At 37.9% G+C, this 19,981-nt stretch overlaps 3 protein-coding genes across 3 annotated transcripts; 2 read left to right on the top strand and 1 right to left on the bottom strand.

Annotated features, from left to right (window-relative positions):
- Positions 1–25: 25 nt before the first annotated feature.
- On the top strand, positions 26–6,856 carry LOC121808406 (eEF1A lysine and N-terminal methyltransferase-like). Its single transcript, XM_042208885.1, has 17 exons — positions 26–498; positions 855–956; positions 1,044–1,110; positions 1,198–1,385; positions 1,605–1,865; positions 3,801–3,884; positions 3,979–4,026; positions 4,120–4,190; positions 4,460–4,508; positions 4,760–4,940; positions 5,050–5,171; positions 5,405–5,485; positions 5,562–5,636; positions 5,854–5,914; positions 6,005–6,065; positions 6,150–6,300; positions 6,408–6,856. Exons 1-17 carry the CDS (start codon positions 91–93, stop codon positions 6,600–6,602), a joined length of 2,205 nt encoding a protein of 734 aa, XP_042064819.1. The 5' UTR covers positions 26–90; the 3' UTR covers positions 6,603–6,856.
- Positions 6,857–9,334: 2,478 nt separating this feature from the next.
- On the bottom strand, positions 9,335–15,132 carry LOC121809340 (DEAD-box ATP-dependent RNA helicase 42-like). Its single transcript, XM_042209918.1, has 4 exons — positions 13,752–15,132; positions 11,224–12,196; positions 9,852–10,467; positions 9,335–9,774 (listed from the first exon to the last, which is right to left on the bottom strand). Exons 1-3 carry the CDS (start codon positions 13,827–13,829, stop codon positions 9,932–9,934), a joined length of 1,587 nt encoding a protein of 528 aa, XP_042065852.1. The 5' UTR covers positions 13,830–15,132; the 3' UTR covers positions 9,335–9,774; positions 9,852–9,931.
- Positions 15,133–17,848: 2,716 nt separating this feature from the next.
- On the top strand, positions 17,849–19,885 carry LOC121808024 (glycine-rich RNA-binding protein 4, mitochondrial-like). Its single transcript, XM_042208362.1, has 5 exons — positions 17,849–18,012; positions 18,574–18,709; positions 18,806–18,874; positions 19,311–19,417; positions 19,525–19,885. Exons 2-5 carry the CDS (start codon positions 18,580–18,582, stop codon positions 19,681–19,683), a joined length of 465 nt encoding a protein of 154 aa, XP_042064296.1. The 5' UTR covers positions 17,849–18,012; positions 18,574–18,579; the 3' UTR covers positions 19,684–19,885.
- Positions 19,886–19,981: the final 96 nt, after the last annotated feature.

The raw sequence follows: 19,981 nt of genomic DNA, 5'->3' as shown, positions 1-19,981 counted from the left end.
TCCGTCAAGTTTATAGTAACGCAAATAACATTTGCACTGCAGTTAAACCCCAAATCAACTCCAAACTCTCTGTAAAACCCTAAACTCGCGATGGGGAAGAAGAAGAGCAAGCAGCAGCGAAGAATAGCCAATGGAGAGCAACAAATCAAGCAAGAGGAGATTCTGAAAACCCTCGGTGACTTCACAGACAAAGATAATTGGGACAAATTCTTCACACTTCGCGGCAGCGAAGATAACTTCGAATGGTACGCCGAGTGGCCGCAGCTCCGGAGCTTACTCACGGACAATCTCTCGTTCCCCGAGAAGCCTCCCAAGGAGGTGACTATCTTAGTGCCGGGGTGCGGGAACTCCAAGCTCTCGGAGCAGCTCTACGATGCCGGATTTCAGAGCATAACGAATATCGATTTCTCGAAAGTGGTTATTATGGATATGTTGAGGAGGAACGTGAGAGAGCGGCCGGAGATGAAGTGGAGAGTTATGGATATGACCGAGTTGCAGGTAACTGCAGCATGTTTTTGGCACATCTGTGAGTCATGTGTTAGTTTGTGAGTGATGCTTCGACAGATTATGGATTAAGCTATATTGATTAAGTATTCGAGAGTTCGATTATAGAAGTTTGTGAGTAATTTGTTTGATCATGAGTAATGTGTTTATGGATGCCAGTGAATTAATAAATTTGGTTCTGGATTATGCTATGCCAATTGAGTTATCCAAGATTTGATTATGGAATAATCTCTATCAATTAAGTGATCTTATCTAATAATCTAATTGATGAACATATAAACACATTAATAGGAATATATTGCCAGAAAGAGCCTTACGATTTCTTGCTGTTCACTTTCCTTGTTTTTAAGTTTGGTGGTGAGAGCTTCAATGCTGTTGTGGACAAAGGAGGCTTGGATGCTTTGATGGAGCCGAAGCTCGGTTCAAGATTGGGCATTCTCTACTTAAGCGAGGTATTGGATATTCATACTAAATTGACCTTTTGTGCATGGTAGGCCTAAGCATTGATTTTACGCGTAAACTATCTCGTGCATTTTTAGGTTAAAAGGGTTATGGAAACTGGAGGAAAATTCATTTGTCTCACCTTAGCAGAATCTCATGTCTTAGGTATGGTTCCTTTGAATATGACCTTTTCTTATGTTAAGCTATGCCCTTGGACCTCTCTCTCATATTCCTCATTACTTTTTTCCGCAGAGTTACTTCTCCGTGAATTTCGATTTGGGTGGAAAATGAGTATTCATGCCATCTCTCAAGGGCCACCATATGGAACCACCCCGGAACTGCAGACTTTTGTGGTAGTTGCTGAGAAAGATTCTCCTACTTCAGTGTCTGATTTATCATTGTTCTTGGGTGAATATTCTATTGAACGACATGGTAATCAGGTACATCACTTTCCATCTTATTATGAAACTCAATAGGATATATCCTATTGGCATGATTTTGAAATAAAAAAGACAATATACTTTCAATAAGAGTTCAAGTAATCTATTTTTAACTACTTTCAGTTAAGTTGTTATCTTGGACATTCTCTTTACATAAGTTCAAATTTATTTTATCCATTATACACTGAAATATAAAAGTTCCTTGTTAACATGGTTTAGGCTCGTAAACTATATGAAATGCTTGAAAAAGAAAGACATGCTCGCACAAAATACTCCAACAACTCCGACATATCGTACACAATGGAAGACTTGAGACTTGGGGCAAAAGGAAATATTTCAATACTTGAACCTGGGCGTAGGATAAAGCTCATCTTAGGTGAACCTGGAGTATCCAATTTTTTCTATAATTGCACGCTTCTTGATGCTAAGCCAGACTCAGGACAATTTGTCTATCCCTATGGTGTATTCATTGTTCCCCAAGTAAGTCTCTTTTCTCCAATGCATATTATATTGTTCCACAAGATATAGTCGCTACTGTGTTTCGTATCTGTCATTTTACAGACGATTGGATATTCTTTTGTCATTTGTTCAAGAATACGAAGATAATCTTGCATTAATCAGTAGATAGCTTTCCTAGTATGTAAATCAAATCTCAACAAAGCAACTCATTTTAGGGATTATAAAGTGAGGTTGTATCAGTGTTGTTAGGGTCGAGGGTCGCACCGGGTCGATAAGGTGAAAATTCGGGTCGCGGGTCGACGAGTCGACTGGGTCGAGAGACCCACTAATCTAGGCTAATTTTTTTGCCTTTTAATATTAAATCAAATAAATATATTAGTCTAATGTTTATAATATATCAAATAATATAAATGTAGACGTAATTCATGTAAATAGAGACAAAGTGGAAAATAGAAAATATCAAAACAATTCATAAGTCATAAGTATAACACAAAATAAATAATTGAAACCATTATCTGTAAATGTCAAAAGAAAGTTATATATCATCTGCACTTAGATGATAGTCATCTTCTCCTTCATCAAATTCTGCTACAACCAAGTTTATATCTTCATTCTCTTCATCTTCATCCACAAGAATACGAGTAGACTTGGAGCTTGAGGCATGATCTCGAGTATTTGTGTTGCCTCTAGTATTGTGAGATGGCTCCAACACTTAAAATACGAGAAAATTTTGGTTGTAGGGGCTTTATTATATTATCTTTGACTTTTAAAAATAGAAATTATTTCTATTTTGGTTCAACACTTAAAATTAGGAAGTTTCTATTTTAAGAAATTTTATTTTTCTCTAATGAAGTAGAACTCATTTCTCCACTAAGAATGCTTTAATCGCTTTTTGTTTTATCTTTTGTTTACTTTAATAATTGTTTAATAAAACATGCGCGGTTTCATAAATTTCAAATTTTCAGAAACGAAGGTAGTACTCCTATATAAATTTAGTTACAATTTTATACATAAAACTAGTTCAATACATAAATTAAAATGTTATCATAAAGTAGTGAGTAAAATTAATTCTATATAATAAATCACAATATCCTATATAAATTTAATTACAATTTTAATGCACATTTTTCATATTTTTCATATTTTCATTCTTAATTTCACATAATAATAATGTACTAGTATACATGAAATATTATGAAAACTAAACAAAATTTTCCATAATTTAATCGGCCATCATTTATTTAAAACTAAGTAGTCAATTTGAAATTTTATGTCCACTAAACAAAAATCTAAATTAACACATCACATTTTACTTTTCTTTGACCAAAATTAACACAGCACATTTATTTTTCCATTAATAACTGCATTTGAAAGTACGATACCACAACTCCCAATAAAGAAAGCTTTTATTATAATAATAACTATATTAATTTTATTACAATTGTCTTCTTCCTCGCGCTGCCTGCCGCCATTGTTTCTCTTTTTCCTCTGCAACTTTTTGCTCCCACGTTGCTTAAGCCCTCCCCCACCTCTTACTGGGTCCGCCCCTGGTTAGGGCGACCCACCCGAAACGCTCGACCCCGCCGACCCGGGCGACCCAGCGCGACCCATGCATCTCGATCAACCCACCCATGTTGGGGCGGTGATGGCCTCGACCCGGGCGACCCAGGCGACCCGAGCGACCCGAACGCCAAATTAACAACACTGGGTTGTATGACAGGTTTTTAGAACAACTTTTAAGTTTGAACTATTTAGAGGTAATATTGAGGTCTGTTTCATCTGAACCAACTTCCGAGTTGAGATCTAGATGTTTAACTTTTGTTTCTTCTTTTTTCTATGCCATCATAATTTCATCAAGTCCCTTTTTCTACCGTAATTCAGTTGCTGTGGCCTACTTTTGTTATATACTTGTTTTAATCAAGCGGGTGTGTGATGTGACTGAACTTTATATTTCAGTTAAGAGCTCATGACTGGCTTTACACATCAGAAGAAGGGCAGTGGCTTATTGTTGTAAGTGCAAAGGCTGCTAGGTTGTGCATGGTAAGCCTTCTTGTCACTAATAAATTTAGTATATTATTCCTGTATGCAATTTCTATTTTGTTTCTAATGATAAAATTTTCCGTATTGACTTTAGGTTTTTCTGGATTCTAGTAATTCCGTTTATCCCATGCAGTCCATCCAGGTTAATATCTTACTTTATTTGACATGTTAGAATGGTTTCGTTTTCTTGCTGAAAGTATGATAACATCTTATATTTTGTTTTTCCTTATTGTAGTCGGACCTTTCTCCTTTAGTCAAGCAGTTGGCTCCAAACTATGGTGACAATGACAATGACCTTCAAATTCCGTATGTATCCATTAGTTATTAAGTACTTATCTATTAGTAGTATGTCCATGATCAGATCATTTGAATAACATTCCCTGAGTTCCTGTGTCCTTCTTGGATATACAATATATATATATATATATATATATATATATATATATATGTTTGTATGTGTGGGGGGTGGAAGTTGTCAGTGCACGTGCCTTAGATATTCAAATGTTATTTTTTATCACTTGCTAGATTTGATGGAAAAAGGTTTTTTGGTTCCTTTGTTCTCTTTTCTTTGGCAGGTTTATGGCTGCAGGTGATGGAATTAAGAAGCGAGGTATTGTGCACCAGGTTAGATAACTGCCATCTTTTATTTTATATCGCAAGATGTGTTTGATAATAAATACGGAGTGTATTTTTAGGAAGGCTTGTTTCAGATTCCCAAGTTCATATTTGGTTGTGCTTAGTTTTCACTATGATATTAATAAGTTGGACACTAATTATTTGCTAATTATTTGCTATTTCTTGTCTCAATCAACTTCTTTGATGATTAAATATCACCCAACCATTTGCTTCTGATTTTTGTCTTTTTGTTAATGTAGGTTGAATCTGACTTGACTGGTCTAATCATCGTGGATGATGTGATCTATGAAGCTATTAATAAAGATGATCCTTATAAGGGTCATAAGTATCGCCGTCTCATTTTTGAAAGGTCTGAGAATCTGGTGCAATCTGAAGCTCTTTTATCGTCAAAATTTGACTCTCGCTCATCTAGGACTTCTGGTGAGGATCTGATTTCCCTATGTGTGCGTGTTTGTACAGTACTTTCTATACAGCTACAAATATGCATTTTTAATTTGTTGACCCATGTGTTCTGTCTTATTTTGGGCAGCTTTAAGTAGTGAAGCGGAAGTTATTCACAACCACTTAGCTAGTCCGTACCACAATGGGATTATTTCAGGAATACTGTTGATCTCTTCATATTTGAGCATAGCTACCTCATTTGGAGGCCTGGTGAGCGATTTCCTCACTTGCAAAAGACCGATGTGCATTAAATTCTGTCTTGCTTAAGAAGGCCATGCTTTAGTATGATTAGCTTTCTTATCAATGTCTAGATTAGTATTCAAAATGAATATTTTTTTATATTGTTATATTATCACTTTGCCTTTGAATCGTCCATAAATTTTTGGTGTGTGGCTCTAGTTTTTGAATAATTGGACTTAAGGCAACTCTTCCATGTTTTCTAGGTAAAAACAGCGGTTCTTGGTCTTGGGGCAGGACTGCTTCCTATGTTCATGAAGAAAAATCTACCCACCCTCCAGATTGAGGTTTAATTAAATTCTGATACTTTACATTCCAAATTATTTTGCTATCTCACCCTTATGCAAATTCTTATTTTCATAGGTTATCGAGTTAGATCCAGTGGTATTGGATGTCGCTAGAGATTTTTTTGGTTTCGAAGAGGATGAGCGCTTGAAGGTAACACTATTTTTGAAAATCAATCCTGAATTGAAATTGTAGGGGTTTAAGATGTGCTTGGCAACTTCGTATTTGAGTTCATGAAAATAATATGCATTACTTATAGTACTTGTTATTTTAAACTACAAAAATAATGTTACATTAAAGAGATGCATATGGTTTAAATTCGACTGCAAGCATTTTAAAAATCTTCAATCCATTTTATGTTCCTTTGTAGGTACATGTTACAGATGGAATTAAATTTGTCAAGGAGATAGCAGATTCTAAGGTTGAGGGAGGTAAAGTTACATCAACTATCTGTGAAAATAGAGAAAAATGTGCTTAACTAACCGTAATGTATTATATAAATCGCATTGTACTCTGTCCAGACGAAAAAAGCCTCAGAAAAATTGACATTCTCATAGTCGATGTTGACTCATCAGACACAAGGTAATGTGGATTTCTTAACCGGTCATTCATCATCTTCATCTTCTTTGTTAATTTTCTCAATGCGTCTATGACAATCTTATCCAGTTCTGGTTTGACATGCCCTGAAGCGGATTTTGTCGAAGAATATTTTCTTTTGGCCGCAAAAGAATCACTTTCTGAGCAAGGTTTATTCATCATCAATCTGGTCTCGAGATCCTCTACCATGAAAGATGCAGTGTATACGCGCCTGAAAAAGGCAAGAACTATAGTGATGTAGAAAATAGTGTGATTCCGATTCTAGCTAATTGCTTCATGATGTTAATTTTGATACGTTTTTTGTTTTCTTCTCGTTGCAATTTGCAGGTATTCAGCAACATCTTTTGCCTCAAGATCGAAGAAGATGTCAACGAAGTACTTTTTGCGCTCAAGACTGACTTCGCCATTGAAGAGCAGCAGCTCTCAGAAGCTCGTACTGCAGTTGCCAGGTATTCAGAAGAGGCGAAGGAGTGGGGCGAAAAAGTCGTGGATCTATCAAAATCGATCGAGCTACTGAGTTAATGGAGGAGATGAAGTTATACAAACATTTTGTTTTCCTTCAATATATACATGTATACTAGTAGTATTAGTTTCTTAATTTATTTTATATAACAAAACTGCCAGTTTGCAGATAAAAGGTGTTTTAGGACATACTACTAGTTTATTGGCCTTTCGCATTTTTTGTTATATTTGAACAGAAATAGGTCCAAGACTTTGGTAACCAGAAAATGTTTATTGACATTCAATTAAGATAAAACTCAACTATCAAGAAACTACATACCTTCTTGCATTTCTCCTAGTATCTACAAACAAAACGCTTAAAACAAACAAATTACAGAGGCAATATTGAAAACCATAGTGATGTGATTCAAGTGCTTTCTGGTTGAAATTATTTTCGACAATTGTTATTCAACCGACAAAAAATGAGGAATGAATTATTGTATGCTACACTATATCAGATCAAAAGAGTTTCCAGGTGAAAAAAAAGCAAAGAATATAAACTAAACAGCTATAATACAGACATCTAATTCAGTTCCTCAAGCTCCTTCGAACAGCAGATAAAAGGACACTCTGTAGGTCGGTTCAATCGAGGTGCTAACCATCAACAATGAACTGATCTTCTTGGTTATCATCCCCCTCGACCCGTGCATCGCCATGAACCATACCAGTCACATGGTGCATGTTCTGTATCATCTGCGACATATAATGGCTACTCGCTCCAGCGTGATCGGAGAGTGCCGAGGGATGGCCAGTCCACTGTGAAACAATTCCAATCAACTGACTGGTAAGATTCTGTTGCTCGTGGATTATCCTCGCCTGAATCTGGCCTATTTCAGGTCGGTGTTGACTCAACGTCTCATCCATCCTCTTCTTCCATTCTGATCTCCTCCGGTTCATCCTCTCCTCCCATTCCCTCTGGTTCCTTAACTCCTCATCTCTTCTTCTTCTCTCTCGCTCTTCATTCTCCCTCTCCATAGCTTCCCATTCTTGAATCCACTTCCTCCTTAACTTGTCCCTATTGTTCTCCCTAACTTCTCGATCCTTCTCCATTTCTTCCCACTTCCTCTCACGCTCTTTCTCCATCTCCATCCGGAGCTGGTCCCTTCTTTGCCTCTCCCTCTCTCTCCCCCCCTCACGCTGCTCACTCCGAGCTTCCATCTCCTTCAAGCTCCCAAGCTGGTTAAAAAGGAAACCCCACGCTTTCTTCTCCATCCCTTTCAACACCTTCCTCTTCTTCCTCATATCCGGCTCTATAGCTTCACATACAAATCTCGCACCAGCATCTTCCCTCATACAAGCATCACTCTTACTCCCTCCATTGTAATTGTCTTCCCCCTCCTCCCCATCATAATCAAACTCCAAATCCATCACCCCATTCTCAACCCCATCAATCCCAGCCACAAAACCCCCTTCCCCCACCTCCCCCAGCTGCCCGAATGGGATGATATCATCCCCTTCATAACAATCATTCCCCCCTCCAACCCCATCATTGCTTGCAAACACCAGTGGCACATCCCCAAACACCTCCTTATACCTAAGAAAGTTGGACCAGTGTGTAATCCCTTCCATCCAATCAAACTCATCCTCGCCCGACCCCCTAATCGAAGACTCGGGCTTCTTGATCTTCTGCTTAACTAGGGCATACTGATGCCTCATATTCTGCACCTTCGTAGAGACATCTTTCCAACTCCATTGCCACGGATACGACACCGGGTCTCGGACATGGTGCACAGAATTCACATGTAAAGCAATAGGCCTATATTTCTTCTCCCTAGTTTTCATCTTAGATAAAGTCCCATCACAAGTCATATCGCCATACTTATCTATTAGAGTCCTCTCCTCTGCCTCAGTCCATTTCTTTCTTCTTGGCTGAGGCGTCATCACTCTATCCCACTACACTACACTACACTACACTACACCCAACTAAAAAGCTCAATTTCATCAAATAAAAAAACTACAAAAACCCATAAAATCATTTGCAGAACAACAAGAGCCCAGATCAAGATTCCTCACAACGAGAGGGAAAAATGGTTGCTTGACGCCACTGTGTGAAGAAACGTGTTTAAATGTGTGCGCTCAGCCATCAAGAATCACGGGAAGTTGCTAAGAAAAACTTACCTTTAGTTGAGAAGGGGAGCGATTTGGAGGGGCGGAGGTGAACGGACGGAGAGGACAGGAGAATTATTGGGAAAGTTTTTGCTAAATTTTTGTCGACGGGTGTGAAAGTGAAAGTATATTCATCAGGGACTGGAAGGGGATTTTTGGTGTTCATTGGGTGCAAATGTGAAATTATTGGTTATGTTTTGAGCAGAAAGTCCATACATTGTTTTCAACTCAGCCATTGGTCAGATTCAGATTCAGATTGTCCAAAATATTATGTAAAATTTTTATTTGTCTTATAACTTTGAAAATCAATATTAAAAATTTTGAAACTTACATTTATTTACCGTTATTCTATGATTATTAATTTTGATGAAATTGTGGAGTATCTAATATGGTGGTTCGAAAATCAAAATTTAAACGTCATCGTCGATGATTAAGCAATTTATTCTAAAATAGAACGAATTTGTTAGGTTTATGAACATCAGGAGTATTAAAATAGAGGGACGGATCTGGATTTCATAGGTTTTTTTTTGGTAATTTGGCCAATATATATTCAAACTTCATCTCTAAACTCAAACTTGACTGCCAGTTTATGAAACACTTCTACATCTAGTTAAAGAATTACTAACATTTTCAAGTTTCTCCTTCAATTACCCAAAAAACACATTACTTTCCATTAAGTTAAAAAATTACTAATTCGTAATACATAAAAAGTTAAAGATGTTATTTATTGTAGCTCTTTCATCTTTCATCCATACAATGGTTGAGACTCTCTCAAAAGCTCCATGTTTGCTCCATTTACTCTCTGCCCAGACCCCACCTAGCTCCACTCCGGACCCTGTGGTTAGGCAATGGCCAAGCCCCTGCTGGCGGCGACTTGGCCTATGCTGGCTCCGTCGCTGAGCACCACCACTTTGTATGTTGCACATCAAAATTGTGGATACATGAAACTAGAACTGCACTTGGTTAAATTAGAATGGACAGGACGAGCGCCAAGTCACCTATGCTACAAAAATATACAAGTCGATTAATGTATCTCTCCATGACATGCGACTCCGGTAAGGCAGCACAACATCGATGCCTTGTGTACCTATAAGATCAAATAGGTCAGACGAAAGGGCTGGGAAAGATTACTGGTGGCATGTCACGGGGAATAAGATACCATACCCGGCCATATCAAGAGGCAGATGCTGAGGATAACTCTGGCAATGGCTGGCTCTCTTCAACCAGAAGTTAACGAGCGAGAATCAGTAAGGAATCACATATGGCAGAGCACAAACATCAGCTGATTTGATATGTACAGCTTCAGACCATACTTGCAGCTCCTCCTTGACCCTGGCTGGTTCTAACGTGGGCTTATTTGGATGACCGTTTTTGCCTAATAACCATTCTTGGTCATCTTCCTCGGACCAGTCTCCCACTGTGGGAACTGCTAAGATCTGACTTAGATACTTGGAATCGGGATGTGGAGGCCTCCTTGATGCTTCAGCAGCATGGTCCTTCATCTTATGCATTTTGGGAGCCTCGTTTACATTGCTACGAGCAGGATCTGGCGTCTTTGGAGGTACAAAATTTTGATGGTTGAACTTGTTAACACCAGAAGGATGATTAGGTTTAGATGGAGAAGGTTTCCTGGCTTCATTTATACCATTGTTCAACTGGCCACCGTGATCCGACCAAACTTTGTTTGGAATATTATGCTTACAAGAAGAGAATTTAGTGGATATTCTTCCATTCTCTGTTGGGGAAAGCCTTTGAACTTTATTAGGCCTAATTTCACCATCTGTAAATTAAGCAGCAATGATTAGTTTAAACAAAAAAGTAAATTACATGTGCATTAGATAGAATCCAAACAATTATTCTCATTTCCTAACATAGCAGTGTTGTTAGGGTTGCGGGGCGCATCGGGTCGATGAGGTAAAAATTCGGGTCGTGGGTCGACGAGTCGACTGGGTCGAGAGACCCACAAATCTAGGCTAATTGTTTTGCCTTTTAATATTAAATAAAATAAATATATTGCTCTAATGTTTATAATATATCAAATAATATAAATGTAGACGCAATTCATGTGAATAGAGATAAAGTGGAAAATAGAAATGATCAAAATATCAAAGCAATTCATAAGTCATAACATAATAAATAATTGATACCATTGTCTGAAAATATCAAAACAAAGGAATATATGAAGGGTGGCAGCAAAAGATCTTTGAATTGTTTATTTGTTTAGGAGTGAAGACGCCGAATTCTAAAGTGTAGAAAGTAGGTTTGAAAAGTTTGATGTGGTGCATGCATATATATAGAGAATTGTGATTCAGAAAGTCAGAAAACATGTGAGAGATTTGAGAAAATCAGAGATAGCATATGTTTAGGGCGACCTAGGTGACCCACTCGACCCAACGGCGACCCTGTATCTCGATCAACCCACCCATGTTGGGGCGGTGATGGTCTCGACCCAGGCGACCCGAGCGACCCGAACGACACTTTGACAACACTGTAACATAGTGAAATAAAATAATGAGCATCGACTAAAAGAACTCACCATGAAGAAAACCATTAGTGTCCATGTCTTTCCGCTTCTTGATACTCGCTTCATTAGTAGCAGCACCGACAACATCCTTGAGCAAATTTACATTTTTACTAAAAGTAGCATCAACAAGATAATTTTTTCCGGAAATTTGGGATTCACTTCTCTTGTTTTCTATGTTTGCATTAGCCTTCTCCTTTTTCTTCTCCTTCTCCTTGTGTTTATCCTTTCTAAGGCTTTTCTTATCCCTGTCTTTCTGTTTGTCTCCCTGCTTATTATTACTCAATGCTTCCTTGTACTTATCTTTGTCCTCCAACCTTGAGTCGTTTTGTACTTCCAGTGGTCTAGGAATCCCTTCATTTTTACTTTTGGTAACTCCGAGGTTTTGGACTGTCGACTTTCCAGTAAACACGCCATTGCATCCTTCCAACTCAACTTTCTTATTCTTATCCTCTGCCACTAATCGTGAAGGATTCCAGTGTGCAGTTCCAGCTGCTGCCTCTTGATCCCTTTTGCCCACATCGGCGAGACTCTGAAGAAACTGACTCCCTCCACCTTTCTCCTTATCTTGGATCCACCCGTTCAGTTCCTTTACGGAACTTGCTCCATTGGTTTCTTGGAAGGGAAAGATGCTCTGTGAAGGCTTCTTTCCATTTTGACCGTGCAATAAGGGGGAACATTTCCCTTCATCCTCAAAACGGCTATGTTTGTTGTGCCCTTCAGGTTGGAGGTTCTCTCCACTTCTTTCCTCAAGCTTCCTAGAAACAGTTGATTCTTCCGAGACGCTACTTTTATCTTTATCCTTTCCCCGGTCCACTTTCTCCCTTTTCTTATCCCTGTGTTTTTCTTTTTTGTCCTTGTGCTTCCCTTTCCGGTCTTTCTTGTCCCTGTGTTTTTCCTTTCCATCCTTCTCCTTCTTTTCCTTGTCTTTCTTCCTCTCCTTATCTTTTTTCTCCTTTTTCTCTTTGTGCTCTTTGTTGTGTTTAGCCTGGAACAAAAAATCATAAGCATAATAGTAACTATCTCTATGAGAATTCACATTATGCAGTGGCTACCAAAGGACAACAATGAAACTTATTAATACAAGAGAGTTATTCCAAAAGCAACTATAATTCTATGCTCTTCCATGTGTAAAATTAAATTTTTTACTCATTATATCTAAAACACAGAGGAAACCACATAGAATGTTTGCCCTTTCAACTTTTTCTACTCTTATCTGTTCTGGCTTAGTAATATTATAGTGGAAAGGAGAAATGAATAGCCAAATCATAAATAAAATTTATTGGAATACTAAGACCAGTTGTCATTTCCATTTCAACAACACAAACATCAGATTCTATTTCTGAAAACTGGCGCTCACGAGAAGGCATATTTCATTGATAACAAAGGATCATTATTGTGGAGTGTATATGTGATCATCGAGCATAAATGAAACAGCTCATTATCCCAATAACTGGGGCTGCTATTATATGTGCATACTGAGCTACTCAAGAAAATGAGCTAGGAGAAAAGGAGACAATTCCCTAACTTTGGATTCAAATATTGCAAGATAGAAAACACATCAATGCAAGAATAAAATAGGAGAAAATATAATATCAATGGTTGGTCAATGGCAATGCTTGGAACACAATCAAATTTACATCGAGTATTGTTTATTCTCAAGTCAGACTTACGTCAGATATCAGATTATAGTTTATGAGGTTGTATCAATCTAACAACTAAACTAAATCACTGATGTATTTATCCAGTTGTATATTTACATTGTGATATTACTACTCACTCACTGATCCAAACCTATACCTTAAGCTATATGAAGCCCGAGATTAAATTTACCTTACACAATCTGTTCTAGATCATTAGATATAAAATTCCCAACCATAATCATTGAAGCTCGTTCTCACCATAAAATGTGATTAATTAATGGAAGTAATACACAACGCCTTAGTTTTGAAGTTACTTTTATGCCCCTTTAGAAATAGCCAAAAAAAAAGAAAAGAAAAAGATCATGTTCAGGATCCTACTCTCAAATCCAGCATTGATTTATTCCTTCTTATAACATAATTAAATCAACATCTAGTTTCACTTATATCTCAATAAGATAATGGTGTCTTTGCAGGAGTTGGGTTTTCAACAAAAAAAAATGAGTCAGCACAACTACCAGACACGATGTCTGATTATACACTGCGTCAGCTAAATTACTGTAAAATTTAATGTAAGGGGATGGAGCATTCACTACCCAGAAAGAGAGCAGCGTCTTTCTGTTGTTATCAAACGTAACGATAGTTTTCAGATAACATGTGTTTTCCACGACTAATGAACTGAGAACTATCTCACAGACTCATTATAATTTCGCAGCAAAGAGAACTGAAGTTATAGCACAATAAATGATAATCAATTCAGCTGCATTTAATATATAACTAAATTTCCAAGCACGACACGAAAAACACCCAGGACATCCACACATACACAGCATTAATAAAGAAATGTTATCATATCAGTAAACATCATAAGAAAACACCGAAAGAGATGATGAATGAACAGACCTCTTTAAGAAGAACCACGTCTTCTGGTAGATGCTTTCTTTCATATCCCGGTGGAGGAAATGGAAAGCAGCGAGACATTGGACGCCTTCCTGCAACAAACAAAATAGCCACAGCCAAGAAAATTATAGTCTTGAATTACTTCCCACGTGTAGCTGAGTTCCAATATGGGAACAGACCCGCGTTTAAATTTCTGTCCATTAACCATGTCCCCCACACATTGATTTCTAGATTAGAGATCTTCCGTGTGACTTCTCTTTTCAACTGATCCAACCACCAAACAATGATATTCAAGATCAAGCTCAAACCCGCACAGATTACCCTTGAGCTTCAACACAAAGGCCTCTAAGCGATGAACAGAAAATGACTGAAAACTATATATAACCAAAATCACGGCCAACGGAGGAGCAACAATAAATTAGTTGGCAAAATTCTTGCTAACTTAACACTTTTGACTTAGCTTGTTTCTGAGAAAAAATGGAATCCCTAAAGGATCAAGTTATGGCAGCTTACTAAGCACATGGAAGCTGGTGATCATGGCCTACACCTCGTCAACCTTGTAGTCAAAATCCAAAATTCGATCCCAAATAAATTCAAAATCTCAGAACCAATTTCAATGAGGGTAACTCTATATGTGAAAACAATCTGCCTCCATAAGCCCCTTTGAAGAAATGGCACACTGAAAATTGATTCTTGACGTCTATACAATCAAATCCAACTCCCAATCTCCAGATTGAGCTGTTCCAGCCAGAATCCAGCTCAAATATCCAGAATATGCGAATTCAAATCCCTATTCCAGCCAGAATTCAGCTCGAAGCAATATGATCAAATCGAAAACCCTAGAAAAACTCGGCCCCGGCAAACCAATACCCAATCCTCAAAACCCCAAATTACCAAAACAAAAAGCGCGTTTGAGTTCACTTGATCAAGGAGAATCTTCTCTGCTCCGAGCAACGACAACCGAAAATCCAATACTTTTCAGCCGAATACAAGCAGATGAAATGCTTCCTGACGATGATTTACACCATAGTTCCTCAATTTCGACAACCCCAAATCAAAAGTATCGACATTTAGCTGAATAAGCACCTCAACAATATTCAACTGGAGTTCAATTTGATTCCCACTGGAAAAGGAAGAGCATTTGCAGAAACGCCACAAGATCTCAGATTTCCTTTTTTGTCTCCTTTTCTTTCACAATATTTCCCAATCTCAATCAAGCTAACAGTTCACCTTCATATCCAGATATACGGAAGCACATGGAAGGGGCGTGGGCGTGTGTAGATGGTTATGCAAGCTAGTTTCCTCTGTGAGAGAAGTGAGAAGGGAGAGAACATGGAGAGCTATTAAATCATACGAGTACTAGTATTCTACTACTCATTATTATTTGGATATATACGTATATTTTTAGAGATAGAGAGAGAGAGGGGGGAGAGACACATTTATGTATGCGCCATGTGCGTGTGTGCGCGTCTCCACGGGACAAGGCTCGCTGCACCCACATATCGGTGCCAGTGCCACGTGTACATCAATCGGTTTGTAGAATTTTTTTTAGTGATATTGGAAAATTAAGTTTTTGTTTTTGAAATGAAATGGTTACCAATTTAATTGCAGTCTACGTATTTAAGTTGGTAGAGGATATGAGTTTCTTGAGCGTAAATTGGCGTGCTCTATTGTTGTCCAGTACGTTGTGCTCTTACTCTATGGCGTTGAAGAGCAACTACTCTGTAGTCTAATTAAATTATATGGCGTTGTGCTCAAATTATGTGAATAATGTATAGAATAAAAATCATAATTTTTATATGTATTGCTTAATGTTGTGGATCTCACAAGAAGAATAAGCATGATAGTATAGAATTTAGTACGAATAACTCTAGTTGATGCAATTTTTTAAGTACAAAGATTAAAGAACGAGTGCTTTATAACAATAAAACATAAAAAAATAAAAATATATAAGTAAGAAGAATATAAGATATGAGAAAAATAAAACAAATAATAAAAAATATATTAAAATAAGAGAGATTACATGTTTTAGTTTTTAACATAATGGGAATAATTTAAATATAGTGAGACAACTAAAAAGAAATGTTATCGCTTAACACTCAAGGAGATCAAGGGAGTATTTCTAGTTACTAACACTTGATAATGTTGAAGAAGTTGTGGGTTCCAATAAAATCTACTCTTGTAGTGAATGAAATAAAGTCAATGCAATATGAGGTCCATTGGTAAAAAAAAATGAGAAATTTATTTATGAACGGATAAAAATGACAAAATGAGACGATTATTGGTGGAAGATGAAATAATATTACTGCTATTTATGGAATATTTATCACTTACCTTTTTTTCTTTTTTTAATTTTGTGAATGACGCATTAGAGCATCCACAACCGTGCTCTTGCCAGCAGCACGGTTGTGGGGCCGACCCCACTTTTTCTGTCTGCTCTCTGGTAAGAGCACAACACCCACAGCTGTGCTCTTCCGCAAGGACGAGCACAATTAATTTAAAATTCAATTACACAAAAACATTTCCATAATACTAAAATTCATTAAAAAACCACAATAAATATTACAAATTACAAATAAAATAAAATAAAACATAATTAAAATCCAAAAAATTAAAAATTACATAATTAAAAAACTAAAAATTAAAAATTACATAATTAAACTCCTAAAAATTAAAAATTACATGATTATTGGCTAATATTACCCGAGGAAGACTACGCATCCGGCGGCACCAACCCCAATTGTTTTTTGAGACCCAATATCATGTCCTCGTGCGTTTGAAGTTGCGTGGGGTCATAGTTGACCTATCGGCCATATTGAGTTGGGTCAAAAGGGCCCACAACGAGTTGTTCGGGGGTGGAGGTGGAACATAGGGTGTGGGTTCGGGGGCGGGGGCAGATGGAGTCGCGGCGTGACGGCGTTCGGCCGCCGCCTTCTTCTCTCCTTGCGGTCGGCGTCGGGAACCGCTTGGTCCGGCGTCGGGGCTACCCAAGTTAGCTTCGGCGAGTTGGCTAGCCACTTCTTCGCCGGCGTCGGATAGGGATGCCGACCGTGACCGTTTGGAGGAGCCGCTAGAGGAGGATGTTACGCCTCCCAGATACTTCGGGTGCGTCCTCGTTTCCTGCCAAATAGCCATCCGGGTATTACACCTTGCTCGTCGACCGGGTATGGCCGGTAGCCACCCGGAACGCCCGAATCTTGGGTGAGAGGAGGGGTCGAATAGTCCGTTTCCGGACTAGGAAACGGTTGTGAACCGAACCATTCGGGGTTCCAACCGTGGGAGCCCGTAGGGTTATCGTCTTGGCCGGACATAGTGATGTTGTAGGGTATGAGAGAATGAAGATGAAAATGGATATGAGAGATTGAATATGAAAATGGATATGAGAGATTGAAGATGAAAATGAATATGAGAGAATGAAGATGAGAATTGTGTAGTTTGATGTGAATTTTTTGGAGTGAAATTGGGGGTATTTATAGATGAAAGTGTGTATTTTTTGGGTAAAAAAATGAAAAAAAATTAAAAATTGGAAAAAAAACGGTTATAAACGGATATATTTTTTTTGGGAAGTGATTTTTTTTATATTTTATTTTTTATCGGGGTTTTTAATTAAAAACCGATTTTTTAATTAAAAAAATTAAACACAACGGCTATGCCATTGACGAATCCCAGCGCGCCACGTCAGCTGCTCGCTGGCACGGCGCTGCTCGATACATCGAGCGGCGCCGTGCCAGCGGCGCGGACGGCCGTGGCGACGGACGCCACCGTATGTATCGAGCGGCGCCGTGCCAGCGGCGCGGACGGCCGTGGCGACGGACGCCACCGTTGTGGATGCTCTTAAACTCGTTTCCCTTACTAATAGTGTAAATTAGGAGTATGTAATTAAGATTCCTAATCTGCGTTTGTTATATTTGAAATACAAGAGGTGAGTGTTTAAAAGTTCAATCGGATCAATCCCATTAAAACATGACAATTATATTATACCTAGTAGTATAAGTTCTAGTATAACTAACCAAAATAAAAATAGTACTACTACTACTAATAAAAATAATAACAAAAAAATATAAACAAATGAATAAATAATTCAATGCATAACCCAAAAGCGGAAAAGGGTACAACACAGGCAATGGAGCCCTAACCGCAGGAAAAATAACTGTAGGAGAGATATTTTCGTAGTTTCAGCTCCAATCTGATTAATAGGAGTATATTCCTAAAACCCTTCACTTGATAGCAGTCGCCGCTCCGAAAAACCCTTCAATTCAAAGAGGTATCTTTCCTCTGATTTCGCAGACTAAATTAATTCTGATAGCTTTTTCTTAGATCTATTCATTTCTGCATGTGTTATTCTTGATATGCGTCAGAGATCTTTGTTTTTAGTTGCAGAATATAAAACCTTTTCTTCCTATGGGAAGTGTGGATTTTTTAATATTTATTTGCGATTTATGTAATTTGTTTATCTCTGTCAAGGTGCGATTTATGTATTTTGTATGCCATGAGTGATCTGTGTGATGATATGATGCCTAGAACATACTCTAATTTTCACCAGATGTTGTTTACTTTTTGTGTGGTTCACGACAGAAAGAAGAGGTGAAATGTACTCCTAGTATTTTATGCTCGTGATCTGTGCTTTAGCAATTTGTTTCTTGTTTTTTGATAGAATGGTGCTTGAATCAGTTTATCAGTTATCTGTTCCTGACTCAAAAAGTTACTGTACTACTTTAGAGTCTTTTTTCTTAACCAGAATTGGATTGTCATGGCTTCTTGATTGATTACAATCTCATTTCTAAACCTATGTACACGTTTGTTGAGATATTTGAATTTCATTCAGATTTTAATGCATATGGCTTGCTTCAACAAAGTTGGAACCATGCTAAGGCAGAGCATATCTGCCTCTAGTGCATTGAGTGGACAATCCTCGATGCTTAATGCGATGCGCCTGATGTCTACCAAGCTTTTCATTGGAGGTTGATCTTTCTTAAATTTCACATTTATAGCTTTGTTTGTGTAACATATATTTGTCTTATGATCTCATATGCATGTCCTGTGTTTTCCCTTGATAGGGCTTTCTTATCAAACTGATGATCAGTCTCTCAGGGATGCTTTTTCTAGCTTCGGAGAAGTTGACTCTGGTGAGTCGAATAGAGTAGCTGTTATTTCCCATTTCTGTACATTCCCAAGTTTGTTGAAAGGCATGTTGCAGTACCAAGTATCTTGATGTCTATATGCTCATAAGATCTTGTTCTGCCCGTTTTTCTCGAAATCTTTTGATTAGACTGTTCTATTAGTTTTGTTTTGTCTATGTGTTTGTTTGCGGATATAAAATGGCAACACTATCCCGTACTTAAAAGTTAAATGAACTCTGACAATGTTGCGTCTGTTTAGCTTGTTTTAAATCTGTATTCCTTGTGAAATAGGTGGATGTTGCTCTTTTAGTGTTGTAGGTCACTGGCTCTGTTAGTTGAAGCATTGGGTAAAGTGTTTAATGGACCAAAATATAGAGCATTGTAACTTTTTGCTTGATGTTGTTTCTTCTTTCTATATATTGACTTATCAGTCTGTATGTAGTAAGAATTATCGTTGACAGAGACACTGGAAGATCGAGAGGGTTTGGATTTGTAAATTTCACTTGTGAAGAGGCTGCTAACTCAGCCATATCAGCAATGGATGGGCAGGTTAGATTCTGAGCGCTAGAAATAACTGCTAAGCATTCTTTACAGCTTTCCTTCACATTCATTGCCTCTAACATTGTCTAATTCACGTGTTTATCACTTCCCTGTAGGAACTGAATGGCAGGAACATCCGTGTAAGCCAGGCCACAGAGAAACCTCCTCGTAGTAACTATGGCGGTGGCGGTGGCGATTATGGAGGCAACAGCTTTGGCCGTGGTGGTGGTGGTGGTTATGGAGGCGGGTATGGCAACAGAGATGAGAGTTACTAGTCTCCATGTTGCTTGCTTCGTTATTTTGTCACTACTAGTTTAACATTAATCTCCATAAACTGCACCGTTTTTCCATAACGGTGTTCCTTGCTTTAGTTTCCTCTTTTATTCTGGCAACTTGTAATAATTGGAGGATGATTTTTAGTTTGCTTTTCTCAGTTTTCCTCTACCATTTTACTGCAGCTTCTGTTTTAAAAATGAATCTCTGTGTCATTAAATTATGAAATGTTTTTATTTTTTGTTAGTTCTACTAAAAGTGCTAAATTTTTTTAATGAAAAGAATTATTATATGTATTTT

Source organism: Salvia splendens, chromosome 6, assembly GCF_004379255.2.
Source record: "Salvia splendens isolate huo1 chromosome 6, SspV2, whole genome shotgun sequence".
Lineage (NCBI taxonomy): Eukaryota > Viridiplantae > Streptophyta > Magnoliopsida > Lamiales > Lamiaceae > Salvia > Salvia splendens.
The sequence above is the reverse complement of the archived record's forward strand: the minus strand, read 5'-3'. Positions and strand labels throughout refer to the sequence as shown.

Excerpts from the sequence above, each read along its gene's own strand:
- LOC121809340 (XM_042209918.1), bottom strand. The coding sequence starts at position 13,829 with ATGTCTCGCTGCTTTCCATTTCCTCCACCGGGATATGAAAGAAAGCAT. Across the intron at positions 12,197-13,751 it reads ACGTGGTTCTTCTTAAAGAG|GCTAAACACAACAAAGAGCA; the intron begins GTCTGTTCATTC and ends TTTTTGTTCCAG. Across the intron at positions 10,468-11,223 it reads CACTAATGGTTTTCTTCATG|ATGGTGAAATTAGGCCTAAT; the intron begins GTGAGTTCTTTT and ends CTTAATTTACAG.
- LOC121808406 (XM_042208885.1), top strand. The coding sequence starts at position 91 with ATGGGGAAGAAGAAGAGCAAGCAGCAGCGAAGAATAGCCAATGGAGAG. Across the intron at positions 4,027-4,119 it reads ATCCCATGCAGTCCATCCAG|TCGGACCTTTCTCCTTTAGT; the intron begins GTTAATATCTTA and ends TCCTTATTGTAG. Across the intron at positions 4,509-4,759 it reads AGCGAGGTATTGTGCACCAG|GTTGAATCTGACTTGACTGG; the intron begins GTTAGATAACTG and ends TTGTTAATGTAG.
- LOC121808024 (XM_042208362.1), top strand. The coding sequence starts at position 18,580 with ATGCATATGGCTTGCTTCAACAAAGTTGGAACCATGCTAAGGCAGAGC. Across the intron at positions 18,710-18,805 it reads TACCAAGCTTTTCATTGGAG|GGCTTTCTTATCAAACTGAT; the intron begins GTTGATCTTTCT and ends TTCCCTTGATAG. Across the intron at positions 18,875-19,310 it reads CTTCGGAGAAGTTGACTCTG|TAAGAATTATCGTTGACAGA; the intron begins GTGAGTCGAATA and ends GTCTGTATGTAG.